The sequence below is a fragment of the Struthio camelus genome, chromosome 12 (assembly GCF_040807025.1).
Source record: "Struthio camelus isolate bStrCam1 chromosome 12, bStrCam1.hap1, whole genome shotgun sequence".
Classification (NCBI taxonomy): Eukaryota; Metazoa; Chordata; class Aves; order Struthioniformes; family Struthionidae; genus Struthio; species Struthio camelus.
The window spans coordinates 21,049,238-21,070,130 of NC_090953.1; the positions used below are offsets into that span (position 1 = coordinate 21,049,238).

Consider the following 20,893-nt stretch of genomic DNA (forward strand, 5'->3'; position numbering starts at 1 on the left):
CAAGCTCCTGGGCAGTAAGTTTCCTGCAAGATCCTCTGACGTTGCTTGCAGCCTTAAGAAATAGGAAATCTAGAAACGAGGCTGGCAGCGCTAGTCCATGCTAACCGGAGAAGCAAAACGTGATGTTTTCCAGCGCGTTACTCAACGTAGCTACCCGAGAGCCAGCGTTGCTGTGCGCGGATGCACGCAGGCCGTTGGGTGCAGCATCGGTTCATTGTGCAAGGCCCAGAAAAAGGTCTGTCCGAAGTTTTATCTTTGTTCTTCAGTTAAGTAGAAGATATTCAAATACCTGGAAATCATTGTGTGAAGTGCGGTGCGAGCAATAACAGTGAGGCATTCTGTTGGTGGTAGCCTTGTTTTTGACAGGGAACTGTTGTTTATTACAGGCAAACCATGAAGAAAGAGAGGGTTACCTAAACAAGCGTGTGTAGCTCTAGGAGCCCGTGCTACAACCGCTGCAGCTCCCTGGAGAGCAGGGAAGCTGGCGACGGCCTCTTCTTCCAGGCAGCTCTTCTGCCCGCACGCAAACACAGATACTGTACACAGAGGTGAATTTAGCCCTGTTTCAGCGACCTTAGCACCTCGTAGCTCTGTGCTATCTATATGCACTGTAATGGCGGTCGCGGTCCCGTTTTTAGGCCGGGGGGTTGTTTTGGGCCGAAACGCTTCGCGGCGGTGGTGGTGGGGGGGTGTTACGCCTATTTCCGGGGACCAGCCCTGTGCAGCCCTGGGCCTCAGCGCACCCCCGCCGACTACATCTCCCGTCGGCCCCTGCGGCGCCTCCGGCGCGCCGTGACGCAGCGCGGCGGGCGCCGGGAAGGGCGGGGCCGAGCCGAGCCACCGCCTCCTCCGCCTCCGCGTCCGCCTCCGCGTCCGCCTCCGCCTCCTTCCGGCGGCGGGTGGCGGCGAGCCGGAGGCCGAGCGAAGATGGCGAAGACCTACGACTATCTCTTCAAGCTGCTGCTGATCGGCGACTCGGGCGTGGGCAAGACCTGCCTGCTGTTCCGCTTCAGCGAGGACGCCTTCAACACCACCTTCATCTCCACCATCGGTGAGCGGCCGCGCCGCACCGCGCGGGGGGCTCGGCTCGGCTCGGCTCGGCTCGGCGCGGGGCGCCTCCGCCAGCCCGGGGGGCGCAGGGCTCCCCGGCCGGGCCCTCCCGGCGCGGGGCGGCGGCCGCGCCGCCCGCAGGGAGCCGGAGCCGCCGCCCGCGCTGGGCCGGCCTCCGGCTGCGCGGCTCCGGCGGGCGCCCCGCCGCCGTTACGACCGTTACGGCCGTTAGGGGCCCGGCGCGGCAGGCAGCGCCGCCGCGGGGAGAGCGGGGCGCGCCCGCCGCCGCCGGCCCCGAGGGCCGGGGCAGGGAAGGGGCGCGCGGGGCAGGGAAGGGGCGGCGGCGGCGGGCGCAGGCGGCGGCTGAGCGCGGAGGTCGGGCGGCCGCGCACCGCTGCCCTGCCGGCGGCTCGCCGCGGCCCCCGCGAGCCTCAGCGTCCCCCCGTGCCCGGGTGGCATCAACAGTTGGCCCTCTTCCCCCTGCAAAGCCACTGAGCCGCCCTTTCTTCTCTCTTGCCGTGGAAATCGGGTTTATGGGGAGCGTTTTATTTATTTATTGATGTGTTTATTTTTTTAAAAAAAGGCTCTTCACAGAACTGGCCCAGTAACGAGTCATATACGAAATGCAGAACGTGACGCTAACTGGTTCCTGGGTGCTCTGTTTGCCAGTTGTGCTCCTTGTTGTTTCGCTATTGTTCGTTTCGCGTTTGAACGTAAGTTTTTTAGAAAATGGAAGATGGCTTGAGCTGTTTAGGCTGGTTATTGCTCATGTTGGGCTAAGCTTCAGAGCTGCAGCGACCAAACTGCTCTTAGCAGATCGTTGACAAATCTCTTCTCTTGTCTCAACTCCTCTGAATGTGCATGTGTGTATTTATATACATGTAGCTAAAATCTGGGGGGGGGGGGGGGTTGGAGTACTTCTAGTTAAGAATTATGTAGAAATGCCTTAGTGATTAAACAGAGGAACTTCCTTGATAGAAGCTGAGTTTGGTTATTAGACATGATGGTGAAAAGCAGTGCTTCTAAAACTCAACTAACCTGTTTTAATGAGCTCTAACATATTAAAACAGGCTACTGTGGTTTAAGTTTTTGTAAGACTTGTTTTAAGTTGTGCTTATATATTATTCAGCAGAAAGTTTAAGTCTTTTACTGAGATGTTTTTGAGTTGAAATCTCCTTCAAAACTAGAGATTTATGGTTAACCTCTTGTAGTTGGTGTCACTTTTAAAATAAAATGAAGTATGCTGTTTTGAGGATGAAGGGGTAAATTATTGTGGAGGTTGCTAGCATTTAGTCCACTAATGTTGACTTTGAAGAATAATATTAAGAAAATGAGTAGGCTCCTTTTGTCTTAAGGAAATTGATTTAAGGATGAGATGAAATAATATATGACTTATGTTATCAAAATGTCATATTCTGTTTAGACACTTTATTGCACTGAATGCTCGTTGCACAGGGAAGAAGTGAATTCTCATCTAGGCAGATGTGATTGACAACTGGATATCACTGGCATTTCTAAAGACTTAAAAAGAGAAAATAGTTTTTCTGCATTTCAAAAAAAGCATTTTTACGAAAGTAAAACTGCATCTTCCTTTCCCCTCTGCTTACTCTTTGCAACCCCTTTTTCAAAAGCCACATCAGTAGCACCAACTGATCAAGGCCCGAGTAGCAGTTACCTAAAGAGGACTTTGCTGTGTGTATGGCACAATGAAAGGCTTAAGAGAGATTATTAATTGCCGTATAGTTTTCAAAAAAAAAAAAAAAAAAGAGACCCACCTACACTGGGTAATGTACTAGCTATAAAGTAACTCTTTATATTTAGGAAGAGATGGCTAACATAAATGGATGCAGCACTCTTTCTTCCAGTCACCTTTTATCATGATGTTTCTTGAACTGCTTAGTCCCTTCATATTTCCTTTTCTGCACTGATTCACTTTGAAGCCTTCAGGATACTGAGGATGGTTTTATTTTTTCTTACCTTATGTAGTAAATATAAGATTTTTGTCTTATTTCCTGCCCTTATATTTGCTTTTATAAGGGCACTAATATCAACACGAATCAACTTGAAGAAAGTTGCTAATAACTGAGGCATGCTTCTCGTTTCTCAAGCAGTATTTATGGTTTCAGAACCTCATTTTCCTATTCGTATAATTTGTTTCTGCCAGTCTTTTTTTATTTTTAGCAAAGGACCTACAAAGAGGAAAGTTGACGACACAGGAAATAGTGAAATTGTTCGTACAAAGTGCTGACGGGTGCTTAAATAAAATACTCTCTTTTTTTTTTTTTTTTGGACTTTCTCATGTATTGGTTGTATTGCTTTTAAGTCAGTCATACAGATCTAAGCTGTATGTTCTTGAAAATGCTTTTGTTGTTGTTGTTAAAGACAAAGTGCAGTGAGTGCACGCTGGCTGTTTGGTGCTGGTCAGTTTTACAGTCTAACTAACGTATGTGATGAGCTTAGGGGAATTCCATATTTAACAACTCTGAATTTATTCCTCTACTGATAAAGCATAACCAATGGTGGCATGGAGGGAAACTCAGAAATGCAGTGCTTTTCCTAAACAGGCCTTTGCCAGTTGAAAAGAAGTTCTGAGGTCCCTGGATTAGCATTCCTGGTTGAGTACACTGAGTCTTCTGAGGTATAAGCTGCCAGGCTGCCTTGTTTGTATGTTCTCCAAACAGGGGCTTCTCCAAGACAGTGGTACTTACTGTCACAACTTATCTTCAGCTCACGGTCATTTGAATTAGTACCCGCTATGTTGTATGCCTTTAGTGGTACCCTAGATCTCTTCTACTCTGTCTGGTTCCTAGCAAGACTGGAATTGTTAAGCATCTGCTTGAGATGTATTGTCAAACTTTATTGTTTAAATCATACTCATAAATATTGTTTGTGCGAGGTGAGGTAATTAGGGGCCTTTTTTAACTACATTGTGTACAACTTCTGATTGCTTTAAACTTTTTTCTTAGTTCAAATTCTAGATGTAGAGTCTAACTTTATTGCCGTAATTAAATGCCCAAGCCCAAAATATCTTCCTTATCCTTTCCCAGTTGCGTTATTGTTCACTAATTTCAGTTACCAGAGTGATGGAAACTTTTTCCTGACAGTTGTGGAAGACAAGAAAGGAGGAAAGGAATATGGGCATCTTGTTTTTTATTATAGAATATTCATATTATTTACACTCCATGTTCATATTACAGGAATGAGTCAGTAATGAGTTGTTAAGAAGACAGAATAAGTAGAACAACATGTTTATGTCACTGAGATAAAAACCTTATTTTTCAGATTTCTTTCTCTTCTGCTGTCATGCAAACCATGCCTGTAAGGCTTAATCCTGGTAGTTTGTTTGGAGGTTTGCAAGTGGTTCCTTGACTTTTCTCCTCGAGACTGTGTTTGTGCTATAATCATGGCTTTACCGGTTCAGACTGTAAGTCCACCTAGCCCAGTATCCTGTGGCTAACAGGTGCATAAGGAGTAAGATAAAAATGCAATGCCTATGTGCTTTTAATTTGCAGAATGTTGTTTTGAGTGAGCCTTGGCTCAGGGACTTTCTGTCTTCATCTTGGCTGTCTGGAATAACTAATGCAGTCAGCAAACTTTGCCATCCACTAAGGGAAGTGAACCAACAATCTGTTTCCAGTATTCCTTTAGTTACTCTTATGTGGTGTGTTTTCAGCTTGCGGTCTGCGGGTCTTTAGCCTTCAACAATCTTAAATTTATTATACGTATCTCAAATTTCTGAAGGGATTGATGAGCCAAAGAGCACTGCTGTGATCACTAGTAAGGATGAGCTTATCACGGTTAACATAGGATGAAACTATTTTTTACAATGGAAATTTGTTACGTAAGGTTATGTTGTTCAGTTTGCTTTGTGAGTGGAGACTTCTGCTTTTACAAAGATCTACGTGGAAAGTAAAATGCAGTAGAGTCAGCTAATTTTCACACTAAAACTCCTAAAGCAAAACTTATCTCGGAGTATCTAATGTGCACTCCGCTAGTACTTTTAATACAGCATGCGGGAGTAAGAAGCATTAGTTTATCAGTCTCCAGGTATTTAACTTGCTGTTCAAGTAGTGCTGTCTGCTGAAACTGGATTGGGTTTATCATTCCAAATAGTAAGGCTTATTCTTTGCATTTCTTCCAACTTCTTATATTTACTGGTTTCTCTGAGAGTAAAGTCATATCTTTTAACTGATAGCATTTCTGACTTAGTACAAAGGCTTGCTGACTCCGAAACAAAATTTGTGATATTTATTTTTAATCCACGATGATACCAGTATTAGGCAGGAAGTTGCCCGCACCAGGCAGTACTGTATCTGCAAGCTGAAACAATTTGTTGATTTTACAGAAGTAACTTTTCCTCAGCCATCATCTTGCAAAACAGGCTGCTACTCCAGCAGTCAAGCATATGTATGCTGACCTTTGAACGCATTGATGAAAATCCTTTGGCAAGCAAAATTACCAACTTCCCTTTTGCAGTGAAACTTCTATGTCTGTAATGTGTAATGGAAATAGTTTCAGTATACTCGCATCAAATTATGCCTCACTGAATATTGCCGCTCTTGTCCCCACACCTACTTGTATTATAGGCAAAAACTAGCTGAGGAGAGGCAGATTCTCCTTCAAAAGAGCATGGGCATACTGAAACTTGATGGGAAGAAGAAAGAAATATCTTTTGGACTTCTCCAGATGGTGGGAGCTGTAGGAAAAAAAAAAAAAAAACAAGCATCATGAGCTTGGGGAAGGAAGAGTCAGGAATGAGTTATTGTCAGTACTTTATAAATGGCCATTATATTAAGAGAATTGTAAATCAGATTTTTGAAAGCCGTGAGGCTAGTAGAAACTGTCTCAGGTGGCACTGTTACATATGCACTTCCATTCTGCACGTGCAAGATTTGTAGGATGTGGGGCTCGGGCACCTCTGTGAGGAGGTCAAGGGTTTAAGTGAGACTAGGAGAAGACAGCATTGTGGAGGTAAATATGCAACTGGAGAAGGTTTCAGAGTTTTCAGGGTATGTGATGGGAAGTCATGAAGATGTTCATCAGAAAGTATTGCTGTTAGAGATATCATAGGTTTAAAAGTTTGTCTCTTGTGACATTAAAACCGACGCTAACACCTAGTTGGGTACAAAAGACACCTTAGACTTCGATTTCCATCTGTTGATGAGATCATATTGCCCTTCTGTCTTCTGTAAGGGGCCAACATGAGTGAAATTGTTTGACTTTAGTTAAAAATGCTGTTGCAGCTTTCTTGCTGCATGTTACTCTGAAAACGCGTGACAGATGTCGAACTGTTTCTTGCCTATTCTTAATTGGCAGATGGAGCTCCATCTTGGGTATGCGTTATCTGGTTATTTGAGTGACAGGAGGGCAGCTTGGAGCTGCTTTTGTGACTTGCTGTGAATGCACAGTTAAGAATACGGACTAGCATTGAATGAATGTAGGAACAAATGTATCATTTAATTGATTGATACAGGCTTTGAGAAAGGTATCGAAAGCATACAGCTTCTGGGGGTTTGTGGTTTGTTTTGTAGGACTTCCTCGTGCTTCTGTGGTAGGGCAACTGAAAGCCATCCTTTCAACAGAAATACATCTTGAACTGATGTCTTCCAAAACTTATCTAAAATTAATAATTTGTGATGAAGAATGCATGCAGTGTTTATAGTGATATTTTATTTCAGGCTTTGTGATGGCCTTACAAACAAATATCTAGTTTCCAAGAGTATTACGTTGTTTTTTAGCTTTAATCAAATGTTATGGTATTTTAAATACCTTGTGCATCAAGGCGCTCTAGATGCGTGAAAGGATCTGATCTCTTTCTAACGTGAATAATCTATGAAGAGTACCAAATTCGATGGAGTTGCACTGTGTAAAGCCTTGTACAAGTGGAGTTGATCCAGAGGCTTTTAGTTGCCTGACTCAGAACTCAAGTCAGCAAGTTGTTCCAACCGGGTGGCAGTGGGAGGTAATTTAGTACCTCCTCAAGTGTTTTTTTTTACCAACAGTTATGTCTAATACCATTTAACCTTGTGGGTTTTAGTAAGCTTTCCTTTGAAATGTGTGCCATGACAGTTTTGATTGGATTGTACATGGTTATGAGGGCAATTAATATATTTACGTTGCTGGGAATACCTCTCCTCTATGCGTGTGGTTTTTTTTTTTTCCCCCCCCCCCTCCCCCTCCAGCCCTTGGTGGGTCTGGACCCTCTGAAGTCTCATCTCCTGTGCTTCCAGTGGTCTGTTGTGTAAAGGGGTGTAAAGGTGTTCATGCATTCCGTAAAACAACTTTCAAAAATCTTCATCTTTGCTCATCTTTTCAAACTGTTTCTATCTTATGGAAGTGATTTGTAATTTATATTTTTCTCTGTCTACCACTATCCAATTCAGTGTTTCTTTTCCTCTGCCCCTGGCCTCACCTTGATATCCTTGAATATCTCAAGTGTTTGGCGCTGCAGTTGTTAGTCTGTGCAGCTAAACGTTGCTACAGCCTAACTGTTCCCTTCAACTCTTCCTACCACTGTGTCTTAAATCGGCAGCTGACAGGATCTGTATGCAGTGCCTGTCGTACCTGCTGCTGCAGCAGCAGATAAAAGGTGCATTGCTTGTACCATATAAGGCTTTTTTATTTTGAAGCTGATCAATGGCTTACCGTTTCTTCTTTTATTTCGTGCATTCTAGGACCCTCTGTATGATTGTTTTTATATGGTGACTCTTCCGTTATAAGCTAACAATTGTATGGTCCTAAAAAGTCTTTATTTCTTCATTCTGAATAACCACTGTACTATATACATTCAGATCAAGTGGAGTTCTAAGGTTTTAAGATATTTTAAAAATAAATAAGTAAATAAATAAAAAGCCCATTCTCCGTTTCTTACTGGACTGTCATACAGGCTCATCTGGCCCAGAAATTATTGAACAAAAATAAACCTAACCTCCTTGTCTGGTCCTCATCAGCATGCCTGAAGTGTGGAATACAAATAGTGAACAATAAACTTTAAATTATAGTGGCAAGGATAGTGTTGACTGTATAGAATCTTTTTAAATAAGGCTTTTTTTCAACCTTTTGATGTTTAATATGCTTTACTTGTGGATGAAGTGAGCTACTTGGTTGTCAGAGATATTTAGTGCTGTGTTTTCGGTATCTACAGAGTTGTCTGGTTTACAGGCAGGAGCTTCAAGCAAGTCTGACTGTATATCAGATCATCTTCATCTCCTTTTTTTGGCTTTGTTTTTTGGGGGAGATTTAAATGATTAAATGATGCTGTTAATGATTATGAATTGTGTATTATCCTGTAGTAAGTACTGGTTCCTGACAGTAATCAAATACTTGTCTTCCTAAGCCACCTTTTAATTGGGAAAATCTGGCTTTCCTGCCTCTCAAACGTGACAAAGTTTTTTCATGCAGTAGAACACCATATACTGCGTGTCCCGGAAACCTGAGGGAAAGAAGAGCTTTGGAGTTGGCGACAGACGCACAGATCTCCCATTGTTGCGTTACGGGACAAGTGAGCGTGGAGCTGGGTCCTTGGGACATCGCTGCAGCTGCTTTTGGCCCGTGTCTAGCCGTAGGTGGAGATTCAAATACAGAACAACTACTGTACAAGCACAGAGCTGCTGCTGGTTCAGGTCATATCCTGGTATTGGAGCCACAGTGGAGCTGCTCACAAGCTACTCGGTGGTCTCCTTCGGTCTGTGTTAGTGAGGGCTTGAACTTCATCATTTGTCCAACCTAGTTTGGGGTCAGCTGCTCAGAGGGGGAGAGCTGTGACTTGAGTGGGCCAGTTCTCTAAGCTATGCCATCAGTAGTGCAAGCAATGCTTGCTAAGCTGAATTAGGGAATTCATCCAGATAAAGATTAACCTGACAAAAAGAGAAGACGATTTGGTCACCAGTCTTCAGTTGCTGCCTGCACCTACCCGAGTTTCAACTAGCTGTGAAACTGGAGCCTCAACTCAAGTCTGGTGGATGATTTTAATATTTGCTGCTCTCCAGTCGTACACTGGCTTGAAAGGAATATGTTTTCCAAGCAGCTAAGTTAATGCATTCCTCTTAGAGACAGTCAGTCTATAAATAATCCTTAAAATAAGCAAACCATGCTATCTGTATCAGTGGTGCAATTTTAATGTATTCCAGAACAATTTTAGATGAAACTAAGTTTTCACTGAATGTCATTTATTTTATATTCAAAACAGAATGAGCAATAGAAATAGGCTGGTTTCTCTTTATTATGCACTTCCATAGTGCTGTAACTTCTAGGTTGTAAACTCTAAAAGACATTCTGCAGACACCTGACCCCTTTAAAGTTGTTGTTGAAATTGGTGATTTTTAGTCGTGTCGAGCAGTATCAAGTTCTACGGTTATTTCATCTTGCAGTCTTTAAATGTGGATCAAGTTTTTTTTGATGTTTAAAAATCATGCAATTCAAGGGCTATTCGGAGGAGTTGGTAAATTCTGAATTCAAAATTCTGAAAAGGGAGCCTCATTTTGCAGGTTCCTCTGGTGTTGGCCCTGAAGCCCTCCAATGCGCTGCTGTGGTGGCAGAGCTCCCAGCAGCGCTGCTGTGAACAGGTGACTGAAATGTGTTAGAGCACTCGATTCAGATGTTACAGGATAAGCAAATTACACTGTAGGTCACTGAGCTGTCAAAAATCTGAATGTTTCAAAGTGCAGCTGGTCTAATTCTGATAATTGTTGAATCTCTTGTTCGTTTTTAAATGACAAGTGATTTATCTTAAGGCAGGAAGGAATCTTGGCATGGTAGCTGTATCCTAGCTGAGGAGATAAGTTCTGTAGGAAGCTGCAGTTTGCTTAAAATTATTACGAGTATTGATCTGATCTGGTTAACAAGTTTGAAGCGCTTATGAGCAAACAAGTTTGAAGCGCTTATGAGCAGGAAACTGCCCTCTGTTACATATACATGGCACTTGCATCCTTTATTGCCTTGCCTACTTTAGCTGTTTTTGTCTATTTTTATTTTGCCACCTGTAGTGTGTTTAAACTTTCCTTCAAGCACCTTTAAAACTATGAACACAGTCAAGTTCAAGACACTGCTCTTTTATCGTTGTGTGGGAAACCAATATTAGATCCTTTGCATAACTGAAGAATGAGATGAAGGAGGGCCAGCTTAACCTGAAGAAGCCCATTCAGCCCATTGTGATTTGAGTTTTGTGGATTCTTATGGGTGTCTGTATTGAATACAGCTTTGTCCTGTTGCGTCATAAAAGGATGAATAAATCTGGTTGCACTTGTGTATAGTTCCGACATAAATGTATCTTGCAACTTTTCAAAAACGTTGACCTTCATCCTAGTGTGTTGCTTAATGTTCATCTGCCATATTATTTAGTGGTTGCAATAAAGACTACTGCATCTCTGAGTTACATACTGATACAAACATTGCTGAGATCATCTGAAAATGTCTTGTAGCTGTAGTAGGAACTAATGCCAAATGTTCAAGTTAAAAATGATTAGACTTTGCTCTTTTGCGTTAGGCACTGTATCACACGCTAGGATGTTGCAAGTGTTCCCCACCCTGCCTTTTACACTCTGATCTTGCTTTCTACTTGGTCACTTGCTTATGTTTAGTGGAATCCTTCAAGAAAGATCTAATAAAAATGCAGCTTTCTGAGGCTTCATTTTTCAGTCTTTGTGAATTAAGACAGAAGCATGATGTAGTAGAATAAAAGATTCCCTTAAAAACACCACTAGGAAAAAAAAAAAGTGGTTGTGTATGTAGCCACCAATGCCTACTTCAGAGAAAAAAAATTGTAATTCCTGGGTAAGCTTGCAGGAAAAACTCTATGAGAACAAATCTCTCTTCCCTCAACTATCAGATGGCATAAGGCGAAGAACAAGTTTCTGGAGGAGTGTTGTCCTGGAGGTCTGTCAGTGCTTGGTATCTGCTGGGGAGGTGTTGAAACCTTTCAGCCCACCCCTCAAAGCTCCTCCAGGCCTGAGGTCAGTGCTGGTATCTGCACGAACTGGTTATCCTGTGGTGAGCGAGGTATGTGTGTCAATAAGCTCCTCGGTGGGCTTCAGATTGCTTACAGCTCTTCAAAGTATACTTAAAAGTAAATGCTCTTGCAGCCATTGGTTCTGATGTGTGTTGTTGCAGTGTCTTGGAGATTAGGGAGCAGTGACAGCTCTGCAGAGCTCAAACCTGCCCTTTGGGAATCAGCAGAATGGTACCAGCTAGGTTACAGCCATATTACTGCTGGCTAGCTCTGACGGTCATCTGCGCAACTTGTCGCTTGCTGTCCACAAGCAGCAAGGCCTACAATGAGAAATATTTTGCAAGCAGTTCCCTCCTAGAATTCAGCAAACCAAAGGTGAAGTGTATCGCTTGTCAGTCGTGCTTGTTCTCGCTTCCTGTTTCTGAAGGTAGCTTACAAATTCACTTGCTTAGTTTAAGTTGCTCTTAATTCAGCCTTACTCTGAGTGACTGCAGGAGAATGTTGGTTCTTCTTTGCTTTTGCCTGTCTCTAAGATTCTAATATGTTGTGTCTTGCAATAAAGTAGCAGCAAAGTTTTATCCCCCTCTAGCTTTGTCCATTAAAAAATTCAACAAAAAAAAAAAGATCTACAAACACAGTAGGATAGGAAGGGCAGAAGCTGTGAAGAAGTTGGGCGGAAGTTGGAGCAAGCTCAGTTTGAAAGTTGATGTATGAATTCCAGACATTTTGATGCCCTATTGCTTAAAAGGGGAAGGAGACTTTGTATCTTGACTCCTTTCCCACTCTTGTAATGAATTCCTATTTTATTGTGGTCTATGTCCTGTGGTAATAAGTGCCACAGAGTTGCTGTTTATCAGGAAATCTCATTTGGAAAAAAATTATATTTCCCTTTAACTTTGACTCCTTCCACTCTTAGCTCAAAAGACTAAAGTGATTAGATAAGTAGGGAGATTAACAAAAACCCCACCCTTTTAAGTAGGTATATGCAGGTCATGCAGAAGAGGTCTCTTGGTTTTTAGTTTGATAAATAAGATTTGATACTGTGGTGTCTTTTACATTCCTTGATAGAGGGGTCTAAAATGAGCTGCTTTCTAGCAAGCAAACTAGGCATATTAATTTTTTATGCCTCTGTTCAGATTTAGAGTTTAGTCACCTGATTTTATTCCCACAACTTGGAGGGGAAAAAAACCCCAAAACTTTAAAATATTACTGGATTGGGTGCTATACATATTTATATACTTTTTAAAACTTATTTCCTATAATTTTTTTGGTAAAGTACATCTTGCATTGCTAGAGACGGAGAAAGATAGTACTGCGGAGGATATAGGGACTAGCGTACACCATCACAGAGTGAAGTTTATTGGAGTCCCTCAAGGATTTAATTTCCTAGCTGATTTCTTACTACAACAGGACCAAAAAAAATTAAATGTAGAAACTCTACAGACTTAGTGAAATAGTTATTTAAGGGGATTTATATGGCATAACCTGAATTTAACTCAGTACCCAAAGCACTGCTTCTACTTAGCCATGCGAGGGTATTTAGCAGGAAGTGGTAGCCTGTGTCGCCAGGCTTGCTCTGCAAATGTTTGCTGCTCGCTGCTTCCTGTTACTGAAGTGAAAGAACAAAAGAAACATCAGCCTGTAGTATTGTTTCAGCCTCTAAAAAGTTGCAGTTGCATTTGTTAAATCTCTTTGCATTGTAACAGATGTTTATGGTTTTCCCCTGTATTTGTTCTATTTTTAGCTTTTGATTTCATCTTTATTCAATAAAAATGTTAGGTGGAGTTTCTACTAGAAATCCGAAGTTCTGAGAAGCTATTTTGTGTGCAGATCCTAAGTTTTAGACATGATCAAAGCAGTGGTTGTATAAACCATTTTGGTGCCGTAAGGGAAATGACTAACCACAAGAAACCAGTCTGTGCAAGGCATGGACTGGTGCACCTAATGTCTAACTGCAGTGTAAGCTCACTTTCTCGGAAAACCATCCCGACAGGAGTCTCTTACTATTTGTGCTGATGTGTCTTAGTTTCATTAGTTCGCAGTACATACAAAATTATCTTTAAACCACAGCAGTCTCCGAACCTCATTTTCCTGGTAGGGTTATTATATTTAAGACTAAGATGTCAGGCCTAGATACAAAGTAGCTTCTAAAACTGATTTGATTTGCTCTTGTCCCTGGTAAAATAGCCATTCCAGAAAAATCTGTATTTGTGCTTTTGGAATCTGTGAGGCAAAAAGAAAATATATTGAGAGCCAAGGTCATTTGTTTTCAGACGTGAATACCATGAAGTGTGACTTCAGCAAGTGTTGCAACTAGGTACTAAACAAATCTTTACAGCAAGGTGGACACAAAGTCCTCCCAAATGTAGAATGGAAATACTTTCATAAGTTCTGTTACACATAATAAAACTTTTTTTGTAATAAATGTCATCCTCGTAGGAATGCAAGTTAATAATAGATCTTTTTTGCCTTTAAATCTTAGTGAATGTTGGGAATTTATGACTGTAGCAGTAGTCATAGCATTTTCAAATAATGCAGTTAACTTCATACGGTGTTAAAAGTGCTGACGTGATGTTGATACTGATAATACGTATTCTTTCGAACTAATGGGCTGAATTATGTATCCTTATCGTAATGTTAAATGGCTGAAACTTGGTATTTTTTGTTCAGTTAAAACGTTATGCCTGTCTGTGAGAAGGGTGAAAGTCAAGTAGTTAACGAATAGCTCTATTTCATTTTCAAATACTATTGTAGTGTATTTTTAAAAAATTCCCATAGCTTATTTCCAGTGCTTCCTGTTCAAGCTGTGGATGAATTTGCAAAGCTAGAGACAGGATTTTCCCAGTTGAGATGCCCTTGATAAGGGTCACTTAAGGTACGGGGAGGGGGGTGGACAAACAAACAAATCATAATGACTGTGACTAAATATCAAGTAAACTTTAAGATTCAGTGAAGGGAAAATGGGCCATCAGCCTCAAAACAGACTAATTTTGGGGAGGCTGTTCTGAGATTCAGGAATCTGGCAATCACATAGCAGGAATTCAGCAGTCTTGTGAATCGGAGCTATGTTATGATATAGGTTTAGAAATGCAAAAGTTAAAATACCCCACCTGCTAGGTTGTTTGGAAATCTTGGCTTGGATTCATAGATCCTTTTGGTGACCCTTCTAAACCGTAACAGATCTTATTGGGCTCTTCTGAATTTATCAATCCCACCTCCCCCAAGTTTAAAATCTGCTTTCAGAAACAGTCACAGAACTGGTAGCTGCCATGTGGAAGAGCAGGGGAAAGAGAGGAGGGAAGCATTTTCTCACTAGCTTTTGGAGCTTTCCAGGAAATTTGAGTTACTCCTATACTGGTGTTCTTGAAACAGTCCCATGGGTAGTCATCTTCAATCACCTTCAGTAACTAGCTGTGTATCTTTTATATCCTATGATACTTTCCCCTTTACTGTAATATCTGATTAGACTTCATGTTCATTAGACATGAGCATTAAAAAGTAGGCACTAGTTTTGAAAAGCAACTAGGTGGCCAAAGGATATAATTTTTTTGCAGGTACTGAGCCAGCAGAGGTCCTAGGGAACTGATTTGAATTTCAGGGGCTAGTCAAAAAAGGGGGAGGGAGGGGAAAGAGAAATAGTGATTTAAACTAGTGACCTTACTGGTATGAACTGGAAGAATTTTGAGATTAATTCTTCTTCTAACCTTGACTGATTGTAGAAATGAGCCTGGATTTGTTCTGTTTTCATTGAGCGGAATAATTTCTCCTAGATCTTTTAGATGCAGCTGAAAATCTTGTGCATCCTCAGCACTTCCTAGTGCATGGAAGAAGTGACAGCTTCAGAATAATTGTCTTTTGCCTAACTCTGCTCTTACCCAATCGTTGAAAGGACACTGAATACTTCCTTTTCATTTGTTGCAAAACTTAGTCTCTTTTTCTCTGGCAGGGATCGACTTTAAGATCAGAACTATAGAATTAGATGGAAAGAAAATCAAGCTACAAATATGGTAAGTATTTAGTAAGTATTGGATCTTTGAGCGGGAGCACCTCGTAGCTCTCGAGCCTGCGTGTACCGGAAGTCTCGTAACTCTTTTCACTGGCAGTCCTTGAGGCTTATGCTTTCTTTTAGCTTGTTCTTAGAGTGGTTCTGTTTCAGTAGTGCAGGAGACAACCAGTTCGCGTACTAGTGTTATCTTAAATGCAGTTTTAGTTATTCCATATGGAAGAAAAGTATGAATTACGCAGCAGTAGACTAAAATGTGAGCCCTACTAGCTTCTAAATATGTAATCTGAATTCTCTGATACTTTGATACCTGGTTGTACTCACAAATGGACAAGTGATAATGCTGCTTGCATGATGCCTAGTAGAGACTGAGCCTCCTGGTAGCAGCAGATGAGTATTTGTAGGGTAGCCTTATTACACATGCCAAACTCTTAAAATGCTACTGGTGAGTGCGAAGGTTATTGCTGATTGCTCAGGTCCTAAAGTCGCAATTCTCTCTTAAAACTTGCATGCCAGCCAGATTTCTTGTGACAAAGGAAGTGAAATGCTAGAAGTGGTTGGTACAACTTTTATACCTCTGATAGCAGTCAGATGGCTAGGTTTTTTCAGGTCTTTGGGGTTCAGCTCCCTCTAGGAGTACTAGTATCCAAACACTTTGGTCATCTTGTTCACTCCCAAATGCTACTTTGAAGTAATCTAGGATAAAATATCAGCATACTAAGGTGTAGTGGCTGGTTTTAATAGCTAGTTGTCCACAAAAATGTACTATCCTAAAAATATCTTACTGCTGTTTATGTTAATTCTTGTTTAATGCAGGACTCGGCTGTATCAGAGCTGCTTTTGTTATTCTAGAGAAGGCTGTGTAGCACTGAGTTTTCATGGTTTGCATGAAAATTCAAGTGCTTTTATACCATATTTATGGTGCTTCTATAACTACTGGTGTAAATATGATAGCTGAGGGGGAAGAGGGTGTCAAAGGCTGAAGAAATTTGTGCAGATAGCTTCTAAATGGTACTTTGCTTAATAAGTATCAATACACTGTTATTCTATTAAAAAAAAATCTATTTCAGTACAGAAGAGTTTAAAGAAGGTATCCAACAAGTATTTGTTTTCACTGAATTTTAGGGATACAGCAGGCCAGGAGAGATTCCGCACAATTACAACAGCTTACTACAGAGGAGCCATGGTGAGTGCTTTTCTTTCAAAAAATTTAGGTACAGCTAGTGTAACTGGTTTGTTGCTCTTAAGGTTACATCACGTAAGAGTTTCTGACTGGAGGCTTGGAGTATTGTGGCTTGTGACGTGGTGAATAAAGTGGTGGGTAGGTTTTTTGTTTTGTTTTTGACTGGTTGTTTTTTTTAATCTGCTAGTAGTGTGTTAAATCCTGTTTTCTGTGATGAACCTTTGAGCCCAACTGTCTTTTTTATTATAGTTGTAGTCTGTGCAGGTATAGTAAGCTAAGTTGCTAAGCTTTACTTTGACAACTTTTTAAAAATGCAATAGGTGCAGCCGTTGTAATACAGTTGAAGTGCCTGAAAAATAGGTAATAAATGTTTTAAATATTAAGAATGTATTTTGCTGAGTTGCTTTTCCTGCTGCTCTTCATCACCTTCAGCTGGTCAAGAATGCAAAATCTGCATTCACTAGAAGTGTGATTGCATATAAAAGCCACTTTAGCTTCTTCCTCAATTAAGGATGACTTGAAGTCAAATAACTGACTTGGAGGCTGCACTCTGTGTGGTACAACTACTTCTAATGGTTCTTAAATACCAGGATTTGAGATGCTTTAGGTTGCGATACTGTTAATTTCAGCTTGCTGATTATTAGGTATACTGATACTATGACTTCTCTCACTTTGTGTGAACAGATGAGTTCCATTCATAGACCAGTTGTGCATCCAAATAGCCCCCTTGTTATGGAATGCAGATGGGGAGAAATAGTTATGGTCATGGTCCTGTGTTAGAGCATTAAGCACTTAAGGGTTTGGCAGTGATGGAGTCTTCTCCCTACCTCCTGGTGCATGGCCAAGGACCTTTCTTGATCTTACAAAGGATGACTGGAAAGGCAATAAAGAATGGAGGTGAACTTGACAACGTGTGTTTAATGCAGCTGCTGTGTGGTTTCACTTGCTTAGCTACTTCTCGAGCTTGTCCAGGAATATGTATACAGCTATGTGAAAGAGCTCATGCTTCTGTGAGAGCGCCTAGTGCCAGCTTTGCTGTAAATATCTAGTGGCACCAGCAGTCAGATCTCATGGGACTTCATCCTTTGACTGCATGAAGCTGCTGCTTCTAAACTTGACTTGAACAACAGAGTCCTGGTCTCAGTTCTAGTAGGATTTGTAAACTTTTCCTGATCATAGGCCAATGATTTAAAAATTCATACCAGTACTGTGTTCAAATTCTATCGAACAGTGCCAAGAGATGTTAAATAATATTTAGTGTAAACTTTCAGCAGAGGCAAAACGCTTTGAGAAAGGATTATTGATTGTAGGGGCATAAGTTCTATCTATACTGAATTTTTTTGCAAGTATAATAAAACCAACAACATTCATCAAAAGTAGACTAATAGTACTCGCTCATCTGACTAGATTTTTCTTAATTTTGTTTAGGGAATTATGCTGGTGTATGACATCACAAATGAAAAGTCTTTCGACAACATAAAAAACTGGATAAGAAACATTGAGGAGGTAGGTGCTCTGCAATAGGGGGCATTGGAAAGCGCTTCTTACTGTTTGTACCTTATGATTTCTCTGGGGCAAATAATAATCAAGTAATTATTTACTTCTATGTAGCAGCCAACATATATGACCAAATTAGACAGTGCAGTGAACTGGAACACTGGTTACTAATAGGAAGAATGTCTCTCTCATTTATCTAGTCACAGAAAGTGGGAAACTTGGAGAGGTTTAAAAAGCAAGCATAAAATAAGTGTTTCGAAACTGCTCTTTCTGTATGGTTTTCATTGCTCTTTTTTCCTTTTGGGTGTGTCTAAGGAACAGGAAGGAGAAAGATCTTGGGGTATCTGCCTTGCCCTGAGGTGATGACAGACCTGTCTAATTTCAGTTGCTATTTTGTGTTGTATGTTTGTCCATTTAAATATTTTTGTCCTTTTCATGTGGTCTTGGGTAAACTGCCTGCTAACCTCTCAAATTATTTAACACGACATGCTGTCAAGTAGGGGGAGGTCAGTATGAAGTTGTAGGGGAAGCCCTGATTTAGTATTAAGTGAAGCTGTAGTTAGGTAACATATCTTAGAGAAAAAACAGTAAGATTAAAATCCACAGGCTTTTCCTTATTGTTGTTCTTTGGCTCTGTAAGCAAAATTCCTGTGTTAATGATCAATTTAATGCAGTGGTGACTGGGCTAAAAAGGTTGTGCTGAAGTGATTATTACTTAATAAGTCTGTCATTAATGATCTCTCTTAAAAATGCAAGTGTGTTGCATAATGATACTCCAACCAAATACTGCAGATGTAATGGTACACGCTCTACTTCAAACTGGTGCGTGGACGGATCCAAAATAGCCAAATGCCTGTGTATATTTGCAACCTGGTACAGAGCTGGTGCTGCTGTAGTGATATTCAGGCAAATTTAATGTGGGAATCTTTTTTTTTTTTTTTTTTTTTAAATATTTACTTATTGGATTGCCTGTTTCAAAAGGCAGTCCCTTTCGCAGTAATGCCCTCACCTTAGATAACTTTTTAAAAAGAAAATATTCATGCATGGGTGAGTTTGGCATACGGAGACTTATTTTAAATAATGGTTTGATTTATTTCTGAGAGATTGCTTTTTCCCCTTTAGCATGCCTCTTCAGATGTAGAAAGAATGATCCTCGGTAATAAATGTGATATGAATGAAAAAAGACAAGTCTCAAAAGAAAAAGGGGAGAAGGTAAACTTTTTATGTTGTCTAGAAGCCTATTTTCCTTCTCAGGATTCTGGATATTATATAGTTGATTTGTTTTAGGTATATGAGAGAGAATGGGCCTCAAACCTCATGTTTCAGGACTTTATAGGATGTCTTTTTTTTTTAAATAGCACTTGATTGTCTTCAAGTTTGTCTAATTTCAAGTTACTGTTGTCTTGAGGGAGAGATCCTCTAAAGAATGTTGATCCTCCTTGTAACATCAAGTATTATAAATCTCAATATAAAGCTTTGTATATAATTTGATCCTATTGCATACAATTCATCATGGTGATTACTGACACTTCTTATAAGTAGCGTTATTAAAGCTAAAGTAATTTGTTGTTCTGCAATACTAACAAGCAAGTAAGAATACTACACAATATATCACACAGCGGAAGAAGTGTAGCTGCTAGTTACACAACTTACGGGATGGTTTTATGTAGCTATCCTGTCAACAAATCCAAATTGGTGAAGATTCTGTCTTTATGTTCTTTTGGGTCCTAAATAAGTCATTCTGTGAGAAATTAATGTTTTTGGGAGTTTTGAATTTACATGAGGATTTGGCCTGTTGGAATATTTTGTCTAATGGTCCAGTAACGTAACGTTTTTGTGAGAGAAAGCAGACATGAAGCTTTTTCGTCTTTTTAAAGCATCATAGAGTGCCTGTTCTGTTATGAACCTTTGTAAACACACCTTTTGCAAAGGAACTTTTAAATACACTGAAAAACTTTAACCTCTCTTCCAGTTAGCAATTGATTACGGAATCAAATTTTTGGAGACAAGTGCAAAATCCAGCATAAACGTGGAAGAGGTAAGAGATGGATGTTACACTTAGGTATGTTTCTTGAAGTACTGCTGTGGAAGCATGCTGTATGATCTGTAACTGCTGGACTTTCTGACCTGATCTGAAACTTGAAGTGACAACTCCAATCTTGTTCTATTTAGATAGGTTGTACAATAGCTATCATGGCTTGTTTTCTGGTAATGTCTAGAATACTTTTTAGATGGGTGCTAAGAGTGGTTTGCTATTCCTGTAGCAAATAGTTTCTTTAGACTTCTTTTGTCTTGCTGCTTAAATTACCAGTGCTTTTAGACAAGGAGTAGGTGTAACGTTAGCAGGAAACTGGGTTCAAGATTCTCTGCTTGATGAGTAGCATGCTACTATGTCAAAGAGACTTCAGGTTACTACTAAACGTGTCTGGGCAGATGAGACTTTCAGATTTGCATTTTAAACTGCAACATCAGCGTAGACTGTCATTAAGTTGATGTCAGAGGAGGAAGAAAGCTTATAATACTGTCTGTAGACTTGCAATCTGTTTTCTTGCAAATAAACCTTGTGCAAAAAACACCAGACCCTTTTTGTGAGAGCGTAAAGAAATGGAATCGGAAGGAAGAGTGACTCAACTTTAGTCTATTTTACCATGAATCACTATTGTAGTCTTACAGAGGATGGGGGAAGGACGTTAACTCTGTGAAAAAGATGGACAGTAAAACATGACATCAGAAGGCGGTTACCTTAAGAAGCCCTCAAAAGGGTTGAAGAGTGAGCTGGTTCAAAATCTTGTGGGTGTACTAAATCACACACAGGTCTTAATCTCAGAAATATATGTCATAATAGTTTCAAGGCCGAGGTTAAACAGTGCAGTAATGCAGTTCAGTTCATTCACATAGGTCAGATTTGTTCTTAAATGGTGTTTTCCTGAGGCTAATGGTCTAAAAGCCTTTCCAAGTGTATTGTTGCGATACCTTTTAGAAGTCCTCCAAATATATACTGAATTCAGATTGTGCAGCTAAAATATTAACTAGAAACAAAAGAAATTGCTACTGTAAAGTAGCATGACTGATACTGTGCCCGCTAAACTGGCACATAGCCTTTTATCTGATTGCGGGAAGGTTGTGATACAATAGTTGGTTCATAGTTAGGATGAATGTGAATTGTGCTACATCTACAGTAGTGTTTGACCTAGTTTTCACAGTATCACTAATT

At 40.6% G+C, this 20,893-nt stretch overlaps 1 protein-coding gene across 4 annotated transcripts in view; it reads left to right on the top strand.

Moving 5' to 3' along the window:
* The first annotated feature begins 788 nt into the window (after positions 1–788).
* The window catches only part of RAB8B (RAB8B, member RAS oncogene family), a 29,275-nt gene continuing 9,170 nt past the window's right edge, over positions 789–20,893 (top strand). For 3 of the 4 annotated variants that reach the window (XM_068958803.1, XM_068958804.1, XM_068958801.1), the window contains exons 1-6: positions 824–1,051; positions 14,943–15,003; positions 16,125–16,185; positions 17,611–17,688; positions 18,802–18,891; positions 19,652–19,717. In XM_068958803.1, the coding sequence (XP_068814904.1) occupies positions 928–1,051; positions 14,943–15,003; positions 16,125–16,185; positions 17,611–17,688; positions 18,802–18,891; positions 19,652–19,717 (480 nt within the window). In that variant the 5' untranslated portion in view covers positions 824–927. Of the gene's footprint in view, positions 1,052–14,942; positions 15,004–16,124; positions 16,186–17,610; positions 17,689–18,801; positions 18,892–19,651; positions 19,718–20,893 lie in introns of all 4 variants that reach the window. The other variant, XM_068958802.1, reaches the window with a different exon arrangement.